This window comes from Mauremys mutica, chromosome 1 (genome assembly GCF_020497125.1).
Source record: "Mauremys mutica isolate MM-2020 ecotype Southern chromosome 1, ASM2049712v1, whole genome shotgun sequence".
In the NCBI taxonomy this organism is placed as follows: domain Eukaryota; kingdom Metazoa; phylum Chordata; order Testudines; family Geoemydidae; genus Mauremys; species Mauremys mutica.
In genome coordinates, this window is record NC_059072.1 from 16,591,212 (window position 1) to 16,612,614 (window position 21,403).

At 46.9% G+C, this 21,403-nt stretch overlaps 1 protein-coding gene across 4 annotated transcripts in view; it reads right to left on the bottom strand.

The window, feature by feature from the left end:
• Nucleotides 1-12,109: 12,109 nt before the first annotated feature.
• The window catches only part of FRMD4A (FERM domain containing 4A), a 314,917-nt gene continuing 305,623 nt past the window's right edge, over nt 12,110-21,403 (bottom strand). For 3 of the 4 annotated variants that reach the window (XM_044983445.1, XM_044983439.1, XM_044983452.1), the window contains exon 23: nt 12,110-15,995. In XM_044983445.1, coding sequence (XP_044839380.1) covers nt 15,893-15,995 — 103 coding nt within the window. In that variant the 3' untranslated portion in view covers nt 12,110-15,892. The remainder of the gene's footprint in view (nt 15,996-21,403) is intronic. The other variant, XM_044983462.1, reaches the window with a different exon arrangement.

Here is a 21,403-nt window from a genome sequence, read left to right on the forward strand (position 1 = left end):
GTTGCCTCCAAATTCATTGTGCTGTGAGGCACTGATCCTTTGTGTCTAGTTCTGCTTTTGGAAAACTTAGCAGAGCCTCTGGAGGAATCTCCTGGCCCTTCTGTAGTCTCTGGAGTTTTAAGTGCATCTTTTGGTCAGAGTAATTCTTCAGTCTGAAGTATGGGAACCCAAGAGAAACCACAGAGAGCTTTGAGGGGTTAGAAGCAATAAAAGCAAGAGCCAGTGAAAAGAGCTTAGGGAAAGGGCTTTAGAGAACAGACTGGGTTTTGTGGGGAGGAGTTGGGCAGTTGTCAAGAGAGCACACTAGGAAGCCTGGTTAATAATGAGCCTGGTGGGTTTTGTACACACACACACACAGCCCCTGGAGAGGGTTTAATGCAACAGGAAATATTTATAACACCACAACTTTATCCTCCCAAATGGTTTGTTGATCTGTTCCTACCTCTTTAGCTTGACCTTAGTTTTGAACTCTCTAAATAATTTAGGAACATTACAGTCCCTGATTGAAAAGAACTGTACTTTGCCGGGAAAGGTACAGTAAGTAAATAGCCCTGGAAGGATTTAAGGCAGAATGATGATATTTGCATTAGTGGGAACCAGATTCATTTAGGGATTTATAACCCCATTAGCTAGCTCTCCCGTCCCATTCAGGAATTACCAGGATTGTTTTAATGTTGCAGCGGCTAATAGTTTAAATGGGGATGTTCCTCCCAGAGGGACCTGGGTTTTGTATGTGACTGCTGCCTTGGTCTAATCAGATTTCAGCAGGAATGTAATTTAAGCAATGTCTCCTTGCTGACAGCCCCAAAAATACGTCCCTCCCAGTCAAACAGATCCCGTGACAGAATAACTTGAGTCCCTTGCAGTTTATGGAATGGCACCGTATTGAGAGCCTAGAAACTGAAAAATACTTTCTCACGGCATTTTTATGTAAGAGCTTCCAGCTGTCCCGAGTGTGCGAGCCAGCTTCAGTCCCTGGAGTGTCACTATGGGAACGCTGTTATGGCAACTGCTTTTATCACAGATTTGAGGCTCCTTGCAGCTGGACTGGCCCAAATCACAGCTTCTAGACTGTGTTGAAATAGTTAACGGTATCTCTCTGAAAAAAAAAAAATCCAGGTTAAATAGTTTGAGAGGGTGGATGTAGCCAACAAGAATCAGCAGCCGTTAAGCTGTTCTACAGGTTGGAAGGACACAGTATGTTCGGAGTTAGAGGTCTGGGGTTTTCCTCTGGATTTCGCCAGATGCCTGTATATTTCTAAGATCTTTTCGACCGTTTTTGCATTAGCAGGAAACTGTCTTACTCAGAGGAGGCCTTGATCTTGTAGCCTTAGAGAAGAAAGATGGGCTTGTAGCGAAAGCTCTAGACTGGAGCTCAGATCTGGGTTCAAATCCGACTTTGCTACTTGGCATCTTGTACTTCAGGCAGATCACTTAATCTCTGTGCCTCAGTTCCTCATCTACTGTCGGTCAGTCCTGCCTCTTGATTTTATGAACTCTTCACGGCAGTGACACTCACTGTGCCTAGCACACTGGGGTTCTCATTTGGTTTGAGGCATCCGGGCACTACCATAATGTATATAAAGTATAGCCCTTACACACACACAAGAAACCTGGGTATGAATGCCCCCACTTAAGACAACCTGTTAATCATGGGAGTAAGGGTTGCAGGATAGGGCCTTTAATGTAGCCAGGGAATTTTCATACGAATGACTGGTCTCTAGGAGCAGCAGGGTTAATGACGTGGCGAGATTCATAACACCAACCGCAAACCTCCACCAGGGCCATAGGTGACTTTCCCTCTCCATCGGTTCCTCTCTACAGACAGAGATGTAAGCAATGCTTTTGGGTGGTGAGAGAAACAACCGTAAGGGCTTAGGGGCATCTGTTACTGGGTTTGGACGGCCACCAGCAGAGGAGCAGTTTCCAGCAGCAGGTCACACATCTCTGCCTCAGATTTCACTCTGCTCTGAAGATGCCTCCTGCCAGTTGGGTAATTCATACCTCTGTTTTTCTATTGGTTTTCCTACTGGTCGGGTAGCTTGGCTCGCCGAGTCCAAGCGCAGAACTGTCCTTCAGCCCTTCCTGGCCTCAGTAGTCTTTCTGACGTAGAATTGCTTATTAATCCTTCATCACACCCTGACTATAGCTGTCATCTCTGAGCAGCTTCCTTCCCAGGTCCGTCTCTGTTTTGGCTGTCTCTAAGCCTTGGTCTACACTACGAGTTTAGGAATTTAGCAGCGTTATATCGATTTAACCCTGCACCCGTCCACACAATGCAGCCATTTCTGTCGAGTTAAAGGGCTCTTAAAATCTATTTCAGTACTCCTACCCGGCGAGGGGATTAGTGCTGAAATCGACCTTGCTGGGTCGAATTTGGGGTAGTGTGGATGCAATTCGACGGTATTCGCCTCCGGGAGCTATCCCAGAGTGCTCCATTGTGACCGCTCTGGACAGCACTCTCAACTCCAATGCACTGGCCAGGTAGACAGGAAAAGCCTCGCGAACTTTTGAATTTCATTTCCTGTTTGCCCAGCCTGGACAGCTGATCAGCACAGGTGACCATAGAGTCCCAGAATCACAAAAGAGCTCCAGCATGGATCGAACGGGAGGTACTGGATCTGATCGCTGTATGGGGAGACGAATCCGTGCTATCCGAACTCGGTTCTAAAAGACAAAATGCCGGAATATTTGAAAAAATGTCAAAGAGCAAGAAAGACAGAAGCCATAACAGGGACCCGCAGCTGTGCCGTGTGAAACTTAAGGAGCTGAGGGAGGCCTGCCAAAAAACCAGAGAGGCAAATGGCCGCTCTGGGGCAGAGCCCCAGACATGCTGCTTCTGTGATGAGCTGGATGCCATTCTAGGGGGTGCCCCTACAACTACCCCACCCCGTGCTTTGACTCCGTCAATGGACTCTCATGCAACAGGGATGCGGATTTAGGGGAAGAGGAGCACATTGAAGTTAGTGCACAGCAAGGAAGTGGAGAATACATTTTCCCCAACAGCCAGGAACTGTTTATCACCCTGGAGCCAGTACCCTCCCAACCCACCCAAGGCGAGCTCACGGACCTTGAAGGCAGCGAAGGCACCTCTGGTGAGTGTACCTTTGTAAATATTGTACATGGTTTAAAAGCAAGCGTGTTTAATGATTAATTTGCCCTGAAGACTTGGGATGCATTTGTGGCCAGTACAGCTACTGGAAAAGTCTGTTAACGTGTATGGGGATGGAGCGGAAATCCTCCAGGGACATCTCAGTGAAGCTCTCCTGGATGTACTCCCAAAGTGTTTGCAAAAGGTTTCTGGGAGGGCAGCCTTATTCCGTCCTTCATTACCACACCAGGCCAGTAGCACGTAGTCTGGAATCATTGCATAACAAAGCATGGCAGCGTATGGTCCTGGTGTTTGCTGGCATTCAAGCAACATCCGTTCTTTATCTCACTGTGTTATCCTCAGGAGAGTGATATCGGTCATGGTCACCTGGTTGAAATTGAGGAATTTTATCAAGGGGACATTCAGAGGTGGCCGTTCCTGCTGGGCTGTTTGCCTGTGGCTGAACAGAAATCATCCCCAATGTTAGCCCACGCGGTGGGGGGAGGGGTGAAGCGATCATCCCAGAGAATAGGGTGGGGTGGAGGGCTTTAGTTGGGTTTGTGCTGCACGTTAACCCGAAAACCGCAGCCCCTCCTTTTAAATGGCCAACCCATTTTAAATGGCCAACCCAACGGGTGCTCGGTATGAAACATGAGGGCGCTGCTGCTTGAAACCATTCCAACATGTTATGAAGGTTAAAGAAGCCAAAAGACATGGCTGTCTGCAAGCCGAATTCTGTTGCCCTGCGTGTCTGATTTCTCACACCAAACTGGCAGGCCCTCAATATAAGAGTCAAAATGTGACTTTGTAAAGAAAGCACATGTGCTATGTAATGTTAACAGCTTGGTTCACCGTGGAAGAGTTATACTCATTGTTCTCTAAAATGTGTCTTTTTAAATACTACTCTCCTTTTTTTTTCCCTCCTGCAGCTGCAAATGTTTCAATGCTCCTCCTATCATCTCCATCCCAGAGGCTAGCAAAGATTAGAAGGTGAAAAAAATGCACTTGCGATGACATGTTCTCTGAGCTCATGCAGTTCTCTCACACTGAAAGAGCCCAGCAGAATGCCTGGAGGCAGACAATATCAGAGTGCAGGAAAGCACAAATTGAACGTGAGGACAGGCGGGACCAGCGAGAGGAGATGTGGCATCAGCGTGATGAAAGGAGGCATGAAGCAATCCTCAGGCTACTCGAGGATCAAACTAATATTCTCTGGCGTATTGTTGAGCAGGACAGGCAGCAGGAGGAACACAGACCGCTGCTGCAGCCCATGTGTGACCAACCACCCTTCTCCCCAAGTTCCCTAGCCTCCTCACCCAGATGCCCAAGAACATGGTGAGGGGGCCTCTGGCCACCCAACCACTCCACCCCACCCCAGAGGACTGCCCAAGCAACAGAAAACTGGCATTCAATAAGTTTTGAAGTGCAGTGTGGCCTTGTCCTTCCTTCCTCCCCTCCTCCACCACCGCACCCAGTGCTTCCCTCCTCCCCCACCCCTCCCCGGCTACCTTGGCAGTTATCCCCCCATTTTTGTGACAAAGTAATAAAGAATGCATGAATTTTGAACAACGACTTTATTGCCTCTGCGAGTGGTGATCAAAGTGGGGAGGGGAGAGCGGTTTATTTATAGGGAAGTGGAGTGAACCAAGGGGGCGGGTTTTTATCAAGGAGAAACAAACAGAACTTTCACACCGTAGCCCCCTGACCAGTCATGAAACTGGTTTTCAAAGCTTCTCTGATGCGCACTGTGCATTGCTGTGCTCTTCTAACTGCCCTGGTGTCTGGCTGCGTGTAATCAGCGGCCAGGCGATTTGCCTCAACATCCCACCCTGCTATAAACGTCTCCCCCTTACAGATATTGTGGAGCACACAGCAAGCACTAATAACGATGGGAATATTGGTTTCGCTGAGGCCTAACCGAGTCAGTAAACTGCACCAGTGCGTTTTTAAGTGTCCAAAGGCACATTCTACCACCATTCTGCACTTGCTCAGCCTATAGTTGAACAGCTCCTGACTACTGTCCAGGGTGCCTGTGTACAGCTTCATGAGCCATGGCATTAAGAGGTAGGCTGGGTCCCCAAGGATAACTATAGGCATTTCAACATCCCCAACGGTTATTTTCTGGGCTGGAAAGTAAGTCCCTTGCTCCAGCCGTTGACACAGACCAGAGTTCCTAAAGAGGCGAACGTCATGTACCTTTCCCGGCCATTCCACATCGATGTTGGTGAAACATCCCTTGTGATCCACCAGTGTTTACAGCACCATTGAAAAGTACCCCTTGCGGTTTATGTACTCGCTGGCTTGGTGCTCCAGTCCCAAGATAGGGATATGTGTTCCGTCTACCACCCCACCACAGTTAGGGAATCCCATTGCAGCAAAGCCAGCCACTATGACGTGCACATTTCCCAGAGTCATTACCCTTGATAGCAGCGGGTCAAAGATCACTTTGGCTACTTGGATCACAGCAGCCCTCACAGTAAATCTGCCCACTCCAAATTGATTCCCGACTGACCGGTAGCTGTCTGGCGTTGCAAGCTTCCAGAGGGCTATTGCCACTCGCTTGTGAACTGTGAGGGCAGCTCTCATTTTGGTAGTCTTGCACTTCAGGGCAGAGGAAAGCAAGTCACAAAGTTCCATGAAAGTTCCCTTACGCATGCGAAAGTTTCGCAGCCACTGGGAATCATCCCAGACCTGCAGCACTATGAGGTCCCACCAGGCTGTGCTTGTTTCCTGGGCCCAGAATTGGTGTTCCATGGCAGGAGCCTGCCCCAATGTCACCAGGATGGACACATTGCCATGGCCTGTGCTTTTAGAGACGTCTGTATCCATGTCCTTATCACTCTTGTGACCACCCTGCCGTCACCTCCTCGCCTGCCTTTGCAGGTCCTGGTGCTGCATACACTGCAGGATAATATGCGTGCTGTTTACTGTGCTCATAACTGCCGCGGCGATCTGAGTGGGCTCCATGCTTGCCATGCTATGGTGTCTATGTGGAAAAAAGGCATGAAATGATTCTCAGCCATGCTGTCAGTGAGGGAGGGGTGACTGATGACTGCAGCTATCCCACAGTTCCCGCAGTCTCCACCAACCATTTGAATTCTGGGTTGAGCTCCCAATGCCTGATGGGTCAAAAACATTGTCGCGGGTGGTTCTGGGTACATGTTGTCAGCCCCCTCCCAGTGAAAGCAATGGGAAAAAATCATTTCTTGACTTTTTTCACTGTCACCATATGTCTCCTAGGTGCTGCTGGCAGATGCGGTACTTCAGTGCTACACAGCAGCATCCCCTTCCTTGCCTTGCGGACAGCAGATGGTGCAGTATGACTCGTAGCCGTCATCGTCGTCCCATGGGTGCGCCGGGCTGGCCTTGGTGAGGTCGGTTGGAGGTGCCTGGGCAGACATGGGTGCACCTGGCTGGCCTCAGTGAGGTTGGTTGGGGGCACCTGGGCAGACATGGGTGCTCCTGGCCAGCCTTGGTGAGGTTGGTCCGGGGCACCTGGACAAAAATGGGAATGACTTCAGCTCATTCTCTGTAAGTGTTGTGTAATGGAGATTCAGTCCTGCCTGGAATATCATGCCGGCTGGAGGCTTCTGCCTCAGGCTAGTCTCCCAGGCGGCAGCACCTACCCCAGCCTACCCCTTGCTCCCATGGCTCATGAAGCCTGGACAGTAGTAAGGAGCAGTCCAACGTTAGGCTGAGCAAGTGCAGAATGGTGGTTCACGCTACTTCCCTGTAAGCCAACTGCCCCCAGTGTTGTTTCAAATTCATGCATTCTTTATTAATTCGTCACACAAATGGGGGGGCTAACGTCCAAGGTAGCCCGGGAGGGGTGGGGGAGGAGGGAAGCAACAGGTGGGGTTGTTGTAGGGGCACCCCCCTAGAATTTTTGCAGGATGTCTGGGGCTCTGACTCGGAGTGGCCGTTTGCCTCTCTGGTTCTTTAATAGGCTTGCCTGATATTCCAGGCAGGACTGACTCTCCATTAGACAAAACTTAAGAGAATGACCTGGGGAGTCATTCCCATTTTTGTCCAGGCGCCCCCAACCAACCTCACTGAGGCCAGCCAGGAGCACCCATGACAGCAGCAGACAGTATGACTGGTAACCCTCTTTGCCAACTTGCGAAGGCAAGGAGCTGCTGCTGTGTAGCACTGCAGTACCGCATCTGTCAGCAGCACCCAGGAGACGTATGGTGACAGTGAGCTGAGCGGATTCCATGCTTGCCGTGCTATGTCGTCTGCACGAGTAACCCAGGAAAAAAGGTGAGAAATGATTTTTTGCCGTTGCTTTCACTGGGAACTGCAGCCAATGGGAGCTTTGGGGGTGGTACCCACAGGCAAGAGCAGTGCACAGTGGAGCCGCCTGCCCCCCCAATGTCCCCAGGAGCCACTGCCAGACATGCTGGCCATTTCCAGGAGTGGTGTGGGACCAGGGCAGGCAGGGAGCCTGCCTTAGCCCGTGGTGCGCCACTGCCACCCCAGAGCTGCTCAAGGTAAGCGGCACCAGGCCAGAGCCTGCATCCCGGCCCGCTCCTGCACCCCGCACCCCAACCCCCTGCCCTGAGCCCCCTAACCCTCTGCTGCACCCCACATCCTGCCTGCACCGCAACCCCCTGCCCTGAGCCCCTTCCTGCACACTGCACCCTGTCCCATACCCTGCACTCCCTCCTGCACCCCAACCCCCTGCCCCAGGCCTGTATTTATGGCCCTGCATACAATTTTCCCACCCAGATGTAGTCCTCCGGCCAAAACGTTTGCCCACCCCTGGCTTAGACTCGCTCCTATTTAGTAATGCACAGTAATTGTGCGCCTTCCTGTCTATGACATCTGTTATGCAAGAGCTCAGGCTAGAATGATCAAACCGGTCCCTTTTGCCCTCAAAATCTATCAACAAGGAGTGACATTTACCGATATAAATGTATTCTATAACAAGGGCTTGTGCATCAATTATGTAGGAAAAATAAACCAAAATGTCATTTAGCCGCAGCCCACAAAGCAAGCAGCCTGTAAATTGGCAATGAACTGATGGAGGGTAAACGGAGCGTTTTATGCCACCACCAGAACAACCCCTAGTTTGTTTACATAGCTAAGGCCTGGCTTCCTGAGCCGAATTGGCTGCTTTTACTGAGGGTGATCATGGTGGGCTGCTCCCTTCCCTCTCTTCACGTTACTCTTCCTCTAGCTACGGTCAGGGGCTGGACGTTGAAGGACAAGCTAGGCAGGTTTATTTTCAGTGTATGGGTCACTCGGTTTTTGACTGTAGTGAGACGATGGCCATTGACACGTGGCTGACTTGTGATATAAGGTACTTTATATGGTGCCCATTGCCACGGTATCTGAGGGTACCTCTCTGTGATGGGTTGGCTCACAGAAAAACCCCTTGGGAACTGCCAACCGATGTGCTGAGACTACCCCGAGCCTATTTCTCCTGCCAGCTTGGACGTCAGTGCCCTGCCTGGTTTGAGCCAGATATGCCAGCCTGCTACAAACCCAGATCCAGGTCTGAACCACGTCCCCTGAAAACTTCAGGTGTCATTGAAAACAGCTTCAGAAGTATTCCTGTCTCCAACACGCAGATGCCCAACTCCCCATGGGGGCCAAACCCCAAGTAAATCCGTATTTACTCTGTATAAAGAGTATACAGGGTAAACTCATAAATTCTTCACCATCTATAACACTGATAGAGCGATATGCACAGTTGTTCCCGCCCCCACCCCCGTATTAATACATACGCTGAGTTAATAAGTAAAAAGTGATTTTATTAAATACAAAAAGTAGCATTTAAGTGGTTCCAAGTAATAACAGAACAAAGTGAGTTAACAAGCAAAATAAAATAAAACACGCACGTCTAAGTCTAGTACAGTAAGAAACTGACTACAGATAAAAATCTCACCCTCAGATATGTCAATAAGCTTCTATCACAGACTGGACACCTTCCTGGTCTGGGCATAATCCTTTCCCCTAGTACCACCCTTGTTCCAGCTCAGGTGGTAGCTAGGGGATTGCTCATGATTGCCACCCCGTTTGTTCTGTTCCACCCCCTTATATGGCTTTGGCACAAGGCAGGAATCTTTTGCCCCTCTCTGGGGGTCCCACCGCCTCCTTCTCAATGGAAAAGCGTCAGGTTAAAGATGGATTCCAGTTCAGGTGACATGATCACATGTCTTTGTAAGACTTCAAGCCTTCATTCCTCCCGAGCCGGACTCACAGGAAGGCTGCCTGCAAACAGAGCCAGCCACAGTCAATTGGCCTGGTTGATGGGAGCCATCAAGCTTCCAACCCACCATTAATGACCCACACGTTGCATAACCACAGTAGGACCTCAGCATTATATTTCCTATTTCTAGTTTCAGCTACAAGAGTGATACATTTATACAAATAGGATGGTTACACTCAGTAGATTATAAGCTTTGTAATGATACCTTACAAGAGACCTTTTGCCTGAAGCATATTCCAGTTACATTATACATTATACAGTTGCATTATATTCACAGTTGTTAGTATAGTTTCATAACATCATATCGAGTGCAACGTCACCTTCTCCACGGTGGTTTAAAACCTACAGCAGTGAGGCTCAGAGCCCAGTCTGCAGCCTTGAGCTTCGGAGGCTCCTGCTAATGGTGCACAGCTGTGTAGACGCTCAGGCTCTGACCCCACCTCCACTCGCCAGGCTTCAATGCCTGAGCCCGAGAGGCTACGCAACTATTTTTTAGCACCATAGCGCAACCCCCAGCTCCAGAGACTGGGTAGCCCTGGGCTCTGAGCTGCTGCTGTGGGTTTTTAAAATGCAGTGTAGACATACCCTGAGTGACTCTGAGTTCAATGATTTAGCCTCACACCATGCTCACATTCCCACCCTTGGGGCAGGGACGTGTTGTACAGACGGGGAGCTGAGGCACTTTGTTTTTAATGCTATTGACAAACCTATTTAAAGTTATTCCAATTTTAGACCTACGCTGCTAGAGGGATAATTAATATGCCAAAGAGCGCACCATAGTCAGGCTCTCATAGGGCTAGAGCTGCACCCCGGAAAACCCACTGGCCGGGGCAGGGGGATACCAGCAGACTTTACCACATGACATTTGGCCATCCCCTAACTGTGGGCAGAGGCTATGGCAACAAGCACCCCCGTATGGAGCAGCTCACCAGGATCTGCATTCGGAGCCATCTTATGTGCTGAGCTAGTTTAATGCAAATGATTTGCCTGCTGGCTCAGTTTTCCTATCTGCAAAATGGGCTAATAAAACTTTTCTATCATGGCTGAACGCTGCTATTGGTGCTAAGTATTATGGCTACAAAGACGCTTATTTCAAATCTGGCTGTAAAAAGCCTTCTGACCCAGCCCCCTGGGTGAAGGGTAAAGTCATACAGCTTACGAGAGAGTATGGCCAGCATAGTGCTGTTGCATGTAGCAGGCACTAGCTACAGTTTCGGCTGAGCTGTGGCAAACAAGAAACTGGTCCCTGACTGAAACAGCTTGCACTCTGTAGTCAGAGTGGCTACAAGACACAGTGTCACTTCGGACTAACAGTCCTAGAAAGCCCATGTGCTGTGTACACAGCCCACACACCATAGGGTGTCTGTTGAAAGGTAAGGGACATGGCATCTATTCCATGGGAGGCTATTCCTGGTGGCTGGAGAGGTGAAAAAAAACGCTTGGCGTGGGTGAAGGAGACAAAAGGAACCATCAGGTAAGACGCCCTTATCAGAGCTCAGAGAGGGGGAGGCTAGGTACAAGAGGCAGGCAGAGCGGGGCTTGCAGTGGTTACTCAGTCATACTTGGACTTGGCGTGCAGGGTGTTAGTGGGCAGCTGTCTTTATACCAAGTGCTGGGCTGGACTTATGGGCTGTGAGCAGAACTGTGCTTTCCCCATCACAGAAACACCCAACGACTGTAAATGTGGCCGTCTCTGCCACGGAGTTCCTGGTGGGTTTCTCCCACATTGCGGTGGGAGTCACTAGCTGCCAGTAGTAAGGCTTCTTTAATGGCACGTGTGATGTCATTCCTGGTGCAGCAGGTGTTTGTGGGGTGTGTGGGTGGCCATACGATTTCCTTAAGGAGAGCAGCTGCAAGGTCATGGCCCAGCGGACACCCATAACGCTGAGACAGGTGCTGCTACTTCTGGTGTTTTATTTAATATTTATACAGGGTCAGGGGTGTGCGTGGCACGTCACAGAAATGCACAGAGACGAGGTCTCTGCCTAGAGGATCTCACAATCATGTTAGCTCTTGTCTGGGAGCTGGTGAAAATTGCTGGTACTTGTAGTGGTTGCTTGACAATTTCCAACACAGTGCAGAGCCAGACAACCCCTAAACTGGGCCTGCTCCCCTCTGCAAAGAGCATCCCATCAAGGGGGACTCTGCCTCTGAAAGGTTCTAAGTTGCAGTGACTCAGCAGAACTCCCATCCTCCCCCAGGCATAGGCAGTGCGGGTGTTTCTTCCAGGGACAATAGGTTTAACCCCAAATCAGAGTACGTTAACATGGGCATAAAAGGGTAACAGAAAACTCTACCAAGCTGGCGTGCAGTCCAGCCCCTCTGCCCGGGGGTGAGGAGCCTCCCACAGGCCATCTCCTCTGACTCCCAAGCACCCAATTCATAGTCCTCCCCCAGAGTACCTGAAACAGCTGAAGTTAACAACCCCTTCTTTTCTGGGAACCAGATAATGCTCTTGCACCATTGTAGAGGCCCCATTGGTTGAGTATTTTTATGTATTAAGAATGGAACATTGTTGCCACCAGGTCCTACGTGATTTCATTAAAATGAGCAATGTAATTTCCCACCACCCAAGACAGCTCCACAGTGACACTGACGTTGTCCTTCCTTTTACAACAGGAGGTTGCAGATATTGGTCAAAACTACAAGCTGAGTTTTCCAAGCGCTTTCCCATTAAAGGCCTCACGGTTGGCACATAAAATCACAGGTTACGTTAGAAAATCCCAGCCACTGGGTCTACAGGCATCTGCTATGGCTGCAGCCGGACGATGAACGGACCCAGAGAGGCGAGTGTTGTGCAACCTTGTTTAATATCTCAACGAGCCACTGCAACATTTCATTTTGAAAATGCTTTAATAAGGAAGTGTTGACAACACTGTTTTGCAAAATGTAAAGGTAACTATACAAATTCTTAATACAAAAAGAATAAATTAAAAGCAGATTTTTTTCAAAATTCTGCAACTTTTTCTACAACATACATATTTTCCCCCTGATTACAGGTGAACAGAATCCAGTAAAATCATTTTACATGCTCTAAAGTCAGTTTCAGAGAGACCTATTTTTTTTTCTTTTTTAAACTAGAGAGTCCATTTTACACAACTTGTAATAAAACTATTGACATTAATATATATGTAAAACTTTACATCTAGTGAACTAAGCAGTAACTGGTCATCTGATAGCACCTGAATGGGGTTTGCTATGTCCAAAACTAAAACTAATACAGAGGGAAAACAAATTTGACCTTTTCAACATTTTCAACACTCGACTGCATATAGTATCATTTAAAAATAAACCCTGCCTCGCAATATGGCCTGGTGTATGCATACACCACGCTTCTGGCTAAACCAAGGGACTTTCATACACACAGACTAAGAATGCAACAGTGGCTTTATAGCCGAAAAGGGCCTTTATTAAAAAAGAAAAAGAAAAAGGGAGGCTGGTAAGTTGGTAGTCAAGTGCTCGTATATAACAGTTCTGTTTTACCCCTCCATGTTATACTTAACCATGTTAATCTAATTCGATTAACATTGTATGTACATTTGTGTATAATTGAATTGAGCTAAACAGTAAAACCTGTTTTACTTAATGTCTTTACTACCAGACTGGCTCACGCGTGCCTTGACTGCAAACCAGAGAAGCAGACCACAACACAAAACCCAATCCATTTCTCAAAAGATGGTTCTCCCCTCGAGCCTGTTGGCAAGACAGGCTCACCAAATTGTTTGCAATGTGACTTAGAACATCATGAACTTCAGGGCTGCCACCCCCTTGCTCTCTGCAAAACTGCAGGCCTGCTCTGATTCTGGAGCAATTCATTTTGATTAGCAATTTGTATTACAGTAGAATCCAGAGGTCCAGAGTCCCGGTTGTGCTGCTGGGCTTGAATCCTTTTAAATAAAAAAGGCTACACAGAAAAATTATTTACTAGGGAAATGAAAATATAGACAGTTGCTCAAAGCCCCTGAACTTCTTGGGCTAATTCCTGCCTGGCGATTAACCTGGGCCCTCTGTTTATAGTTAGACTTGAACGGATTAGAGTTTAATCAGCAACGACTATTCATCAATGATGTCTTCTCTCCATCCAAAAACAGAAGTGGGGCAGTAAGAACAATCCCCTCATTAGTCATTCATATTTAGAGCAAGGGAAAATTAAACACACGTGGTATATTGCATTTTTAGATGAACAGGTGCCCTCTCCTGTTTGTCAGATCTGCCTAGTGCTTGGTTAGCAAGATAGATGATCATTGTCAACTATGTTTTTTATTTCTAAATAGCTAATGATTCTTGACTTCCACAGACATTAGGTTTGGAATGATTAGTAAATAAGAACGGCCGTACTGGGTCAGACCAAAGGTCCATCTAGCCCAGTATCCTGTCTTCCAACAGTGGCCAATGCCAGGTGCCCCAGAGGGAATGAACAGAACAGGTAATCATCAAGTGATCCATCCCCTGTGGCCCATTCCCAGCTTTTGGCAAACTGAGGCTTTAGTGTTTTAAATTTAAATTTCTGGCCAGTGCAAAAATTTGCCAGCTCTATGGAGAGGTGATTTTTATAACTAATGGCACAGAAGTTAGAGCTGAGTTCTATTTCTTCCTACATGCTCTCGGGCAAGTCAGATAACTGCCCCGGGCCTCACTTGCCCCAGCCACAGCTCCTACAGTGTCTCACAGGAGTATAGGGAGACTGCAAGGTAGCAGGTAAGTGCAGAATATTAAAACAAGTCAATACACGTATAAACGATATAGGAAAAAGCACTCGCAGTAACTGCTAACACTCATTTTTAAACACTCCCCCTACTCCTCATCTTTCCAAGCCTCGTTATGGGCAATCCGTGCTCTTGAAAGCTTCTGGTAAAAAACAGTTTCCCAGTGATACTGTGACTAGAAAAAGGTGTGGCAGCCCCCAAGATTAGTTTTAAATTTCCTGCCCTCCTTGTCTGGTAGACTAGCATTATTCTTCGAACACACACACGCACGCACGCAAGCACACTTGATTTCTTTAAACTAAAGCTAACCTCAGTTTCTGCTTTTCACAAAGTAACCCCCTCCAGCCATTTCTTTAATTGCCTTTCCCATAGGAAATCGTCATCCGCACGCACAAATGGGGCGAGGACCCCACCCCATCTAGTGGCAATAAAAACAGCGTAGCACCGTAGCGAAGACGAGACGTGCCAGCTTCCACCCCCACCTAGCTTATGCACTAGTTCAGTACAAAAGTGTCTTTGAGGCCTTTTGCTGTTTGATGGCTTGACATGTGTAAAGCATTGCTCCAAAGTACATGTAAACTTGCAGCTCCTGGTCACGACTCTCTCCTAGGCTTCCTTTTGGTATCCGTAGACAACGAGAGTCTGTGTCGAGTGCATCAAGGTTACTAATTAATTAGCTTTTATTCATTATGGTCCCTTCTTGCAATCTGAAAATTTGCCTAGTCTGCTGGTTCGTAGAGAACCCTACTGAACCCTTCCGCTTTATAACATCGTGGGGTCCCTTGGATACCAATACTTTGGTGATGAGCCCTTTGCTACACTGGCACTTACCAAAAGCATAATAATCGGAACCGTTATGCTAATGTGGCTTGACCACGTCGATTAGCTCGTAATGTGCTTTCCTTTGATTTCATGTTAAACACTTTGTGCATAAATAGGATATCCTTTATTGGTTATTTCTATTCATAGAACGGCTTTTGGCAATTTTCACCTTAATTTATCATGTGTTACAAAAAACCCCAAACAAAAACTGCATGTATTGGTGGTTAGCCTGTGCCAGCCACAGATGCTAAGAGTAGCAGCACTTGCCTCTGCTTGAGATCATACCCTTGTAAACCTTTGTGTCTGTCCAGTTTAAACAGCAGCTTTTCGAGATTGATTTTACGATCCCAGCCCACAGCTCTGGTGTGTCTTCATCCCAGTGGGTTTTGGTGGTGGTTGTTTTATTTTTTGGAAGGGCTTAAAGTGAGGAAGGAAGTAAAAACAGTTTCCAAAGTGTAGACTGTCATCTCTGGAAATGGGCACACTTACAGAGACGCTGCCCGTGCTCTCGTCTCGTAGTCATTCTGTGATCTTGGCAGCACTGAACTGATTGCGATAGTCTGACACATCTCTGAAGCAAGAGGAGCTTTTCTTTACTCCAAATAAATACTTCAGGAGTAAGGAATATATTTCACAACCGCTCTTTCTTGCCCCCTTAACTAATGTTCTGTTGGCTTCAGACTGCAAGTTGTAGAAATCTTACTATTTTCCCATGCCGTAGACCTACAAGATTGTATTCATACCTTGAAAGGCTTTCAAAGAAAAAACCCCGCTGCCATCTGGCTGCTAACATAGTTATTCATACTGTCCCCACCCCCGGCCCTTTGGGCTATAGGAGTTGTATGTCAGTCCATGGCAATCTGGTTTGAAACACTGCTATCCGTTGGTGGTTGCGGATGCAGCCTGGGGCTAGTATCTGTAATGGCATCTTGAATCGCATTTCAAGAAAAGTGCTTAGCTGAAGCTGGTGCCGGGCGACAGTGCATCTGGGTAAGGCAAATGAGAGGCAGTGAGGTGATCTCAGAATGGCATTGATGTGATCGGATTGAGGTCAGGGGTTCACACTAGAGTCCCAGGCTTGGCTTTTTCCTGTCCATACCACTGGACATCTGCTAGTTCTGGATAGAGGGGAGAATCCAGGAAACAGCTATCATTGTAGCTCCTACAGAAGAAAGGAGACTGCCATTAGAATGAATGCTGCCGCAAGAGTTCATGCAAAAATTCAACCACAGAGACACCACCATGTGACAAGAATGGGAAAGGAACGAAAATGCAGCATGTTCATTGGCACTTTGGGTTGGTTCTGCAGACAATCATAGAGCTGGCAACTGGGGCCGATTCAGCAAGGAGCCACCAGTAGTCCTCTCCAGAACAGCTCACCTCTGTGGAAGCAGTACCGAGTGAACAGTTCTCGCTCAGATCTCTCCATGCCAGCTTGGGTTAAGCTAATTTCTCTGGACAAAACTGAGTTCAAATGACATTTCCTGGCCCCTCCTCACAAAGGAATGCACAGAATTGTATATCTCTCTCATTGTCCCCCTTCAGAAGTCAAGTGAAGCCTCTAGTCTAGTAGTGGTCTCATGGGCGCTTTTGATACGACTGATGGCTGAAAGGACAGGGGTCATGTCTAGTGCAGAAGTACATGCACCAATACTTGTTTCTACATGCATTCGTCCCTAAATGAGATGGTGGATGAGTGGCTAGAGGAAGACCCTCTCTACCAGAGCATGAAGTGTGGGTATATTTGCTCATCTGTATATACGCATGAAACTTTATATGTGCACTGGTTCTCTCTCACATTCTAGCAGCAGCCACTGACTTCTCATCCCTCATAAGTAGGAGGGTTTTCCCTTGGAGTGATTCTCTGTAGGGTGCTTTTCTCCCCTCTGCCTAGGGGCCAGAGTTGGAGGACTGTGTGCTTGGCCACTGAGATGGGGGAATAAAACCTTACTTCTTTTAAGTGACTGATTTGAAGGGGAATCATAGAATCATAGAATCTCAGGGTTGGAAGGGACCTCAGGAGGTCATCTAGTCCAACCCCCTGCTCAAAGCAGGACCAAACCCAACTAAATCATCCCAGCCAGAATGGAAGGACCTGTGCTGTCATCTCCGCACCTCTCAAGCATAGCTACCAAAATGTGAAAACCTTTGTCAGGGCTGAATCTCTGACTAGGACAAGTGGACCTTGGAAATCATTTGAACAGGATAGGCCAGGAAACTAGTGGCCAGACCTCCTGATGGCTTTTTTTCATCAGTGATGTCATGAACAAGAGGCTCACACTAGCATGTAGGATTAAAGACATTAACGTTGTTGTGTGATGACATTGGCTTTTTGGTGACTGGAGGAGGTTCTGATGAAGCATGATGCTGTGGCATCTTGGTGTTGTGATGTTACACAGTTGATGGATGATGCATCACAACATGCTGACATAATGCCACCACCACCTCACAATGTAAAGGTCTCATGGTGACACACAGGGGTTGCCCTGTCACACTGACTTTCAAAAGCTTCATAGTGTGTTCCTGTTCAGTAAGCAAACACCTTATATTTGGGGCATGTCTACAGCAGACAAGGAAACTGTTGCTGCTGTACTGACGGCATAAATAGTTCATTGCCTTGCTAAGTCCCTGTTGCCCATTCCCAGCTTCTGGCAAACAGAGGCTAGGGACACCATCCCTGCCCATCCTAGCTAATAGCCATTGATGGACCTATCCTCCATGAACGTATCTAGTTCTTTTTTGAACCCTGTTAGTCTTGGCCTTCACAACACCCTCTGGCAAAGAGTTCCACAGGTTGACTGCATTGTGTGAAGATATACTTCCCTTTGTTTGTTTTAAACCTGCTGCCTATTAATTTCATTTGGTGACCCCTAGTTCTTGTGTTATGAAAAGGAGTAAATAACACTTCCTTATTTACTTTCTCCACACCAGTCACGATTTTATAGATCTCTATTATATCCCCCTTAGTCGTCTCTTTTCCAAGCCAAAAAGTCCCAGTTTTATTAATCTCTCCTCATATGGAAGCTGTTCCGAACCCCTAAACATTTTTGTTGCCCTTTTCTGAACCTTTTCCAAGTCCAATATATATTTTTTGAGATCGGATAACCACATCTGCACGCAGTATTCAAAATGTGAGCGTACCATGGATTTATATAGAGGCAATATGATATTTTCTGTCTTATTATCTATCCCTTTCTTAATGATTCCCAACGTTCTGTTAGCTTTTTTGACTGCTGCTGCACATTGAGTGGATATTTTCTGAGAACTATCCACAATGACTCCAAGATTTCTTTCTTGAGTGGTAGCAGCTAATTTAGACCACATGATTTTATATGTATAGTTGGGATTATGTTTTCCAATGTGCATCACTTTGCATTTATCAACATTGAATTTCATCTTGCCATTTTGTTGCCCAGTCACCCAGTTTTGAGAGCTCCTTTTGTAGTGCTTCGCAGTCTGCCTGGGTCTTAACGATCTTTAGTAGTTTTGTATCATCTGCAAATTTTGCCACCTCACTGTTTACCCCCTTTTCAAGATAATTTATGACTATGTTGAACAGTACTGGTCCCAGTACAGACCTCTGGGGGGCACCACTATTTATTTCTCTGCATTCTGAAAACTGACCATTTATGCATACCCTTTGTTTCCTATCTTTTAATGGTTGACCAGTCCATGAGAGCTTCTCCCATGACAACTTACTTCGCTTAAGAGCCTTTGGTGAGGGACCTTGTCAAAGGCTTTCTGAAAATCTAAGTACACTGTATCCACTGGATCCCCCTTGTCCACATGCCTATGGACCCCCTCAAAGAATTCTAGTAGATTGGTGAGGCATGATTTCCCTTTACAAAAACCATGGTGACTCTTCCCCAACAAATCACGTTGGCCTATGTGTCTGATAATTCGGTTCTTTACTATAGTTTCAACCAGTTTGCCTGGTACTGAAGTTAGGTTTACTGGCCTGTAATTGCCGGGATCACCTCTGGAGCCTTTTTTAAAAATTAGTGTCACATTAGATATCCTTCAATCATCTGAAACAGAGGCTGATTTAAATGATAGGTTACATACCACGGTTAGTAGTTCTGCAATTTCACATTTCATAGAATATCAGGGTTGGAAGGGACCTCAGGAGGTCATCTAGTCCAATCTCCTGCTCAAAGCAGGACCAATCCCCAGATAGATTTTTGCCCCAGATCCCTATAATGGCCCCTTCAAGGATTGAACTCACAGCCCTGGGTTTAGCAGGCCAATGCTCAAACCACTGGCCTGAATACCATCCAGTTTTCATGACTTATTACTGTTTAATTTATCTGTTTGTTCTAAAACCTTTTAGGTTTTATCTTCACAGCACTCCTGTGAGCTAGGGCAGAATTATCCCAATTTTATGTATGAGGAATGGAAGCACAGGGCAGATTACAATGACTGGCCTAAGACCGCATAGGAAGCCTGTGGCTGAGTCGGGAATTGAACCCACGTCTCCTGAGACTTAAGCCACCCTTCATCTCCACAGAAACACCCCCCAGTACTTTGTGCAGACTGCTTTGAAATGACTGGAGCAAAGGGGCTTCCCTTGCTACCTTTGGCTAGCTGTGCTTATCCACTTGCATTCCCATCCCAGCTGGCGTGAAGCCTTCCTTCATAGGGAAAACTAAGAGCTACAGACTTGCTGAAAGGGCCACCCATAGATGCCGAGGCTCGCAAATGCTTCCAACTTGCTCTTCCAGGAGCTGAGCAAAGCCTTGCTGTCATTATCCAAACGCTCACACAACCCAAACGTCCGCTCCTTATGGATACTGGGATGTCAAAAATCATTTGCAGAGCACACGTTACAGGGAAGAAGGATGAAAGAACAAAACATTCCCTTACTATACCTCTATTCATCAGTACTTTGGTGAGTTGGAGACTGAGACTCATCCATAGTGGGTGAGTTGTCTGTTGCTTCTCTGAACAAAGGAGAGCGCCAAGGGAGGAAACAGTAAAGAGGAAATGTTAAAGAAAAGAAGTGACACACATTGTTAAGAGCTTATTAATACAGTGGGAAAACAAGTTGATGAGTCGCCTTAAGACAAAAGGGTTAGTGACATAAGAAGACATGTCAGGCAGAATTTCAAGCCTTTGATTCATGCTGGGAAATATCAGAATGCGTTGCTGTGATGGCCAAGTCTGCATTCTGCACCTGGTAACAAATTGTACTTGCCTCTTTTTAAATTTTGTTTCCCTAATGGTTTTGTCATTTTACTCAGGCATGAAACCAATAATGGATTCATCTGTTTGATTCCTTTTTGCACAAGATGTTGGGCCAGATCCTCAGATGATGTAAATCTCCATAGCTCCGTTTCTGAGGATCTGGCCTGTTGGTTTTTTTGCGTGAGACTGGGAGAAGTTCTGGTGCATGGAAGATGGAGAGAAAAACTAGGAGACTTCTCAACTGGTTTCAGATCAGGTTACCTGTATTCAGGGTAGGGATGTGCTGAGGAAGATGATTACAATGGGGGCTGAGGCAGAATCAAGGCTACGGCTTGGGCTCAGATCCATACCTTGAATGGGGCAAATCTCAGCTGTTCATTTCTGCCATTTTGGAGTCTTGCAATACTTTGGCTGCCTCTGAACTGGAAGCAATAAAAACACCCACTCCAGTTTTGGACCAGTCCCAAACCTACAACTGTTAGTATGGGTTTGGGGGCCAAGAATTTGAATTTGAGCATGCTGAAATGCAGACCAACTTGTTTAAGGATCTGAGGTTCTGTTTTTATCCCCCATCTTTGTTTTAAAGCTCAATTTTCTCTTACTCAATGTCTTCTGGGTTATTGTTGCCATAAAACCAAACGGCAGGTGTGGACATCTTTGTTTATACTAGCGACAAAGAGTCCTGTGGCACCTTATAGACTAACAGAAGTACTGGAGCATAAGTTTTCGTGGGTGAATACCCACTTTGTTAAACGCATGTGGTGGAAATTTCCAGAGGAAGGTATAAATATGCAGGCAAGAATTATACCTGCCTCTGGAAATTTCCATCACATGTGTCTGATGAAGTGGGTATTCACCCACGAAAGCTTATGCTCCAGTACTTCTGTTAGTCTATAAGGTGCCACAGGACTCTTTGTTGCTTTTTACAGATCCAGACTAACATAGCTACCCCTCTGATACTTTGTTTATACTGGAGCATCTACAAGTGTAGTGACTGTTGATTTAAAAAAACATTTTTTTACTCTTGTAAAATCAAATATTTGGGTACAAGGGAGTGACACTGAGGTAGACTAGAGTAAGAAATTAAAGACCCACCAGTGTTTTTCCTCTGCAATGACCGTGGGATAAGCCCACCACATCTTAGTTCACTGCTCCTAGAGGACCATTACAAATGGTTCAAGGTCTCTGCAACCCTAGGGCAGCAGTTCTCAAACTGTGTTCCCTGAAGCCTCTCCTGGTGGCTTAACAGAACACAACATTCTGATAATCAAGCACTGGGATATGGGGTGCTGTGCAGATCCAGGAAAGGGCCCCTGTTTCACCCAGCTTACAACGTAGGCAGCAGAATGAAAACTCTGGAGAACCAGTGCCCTTGGGGAAGCTTCT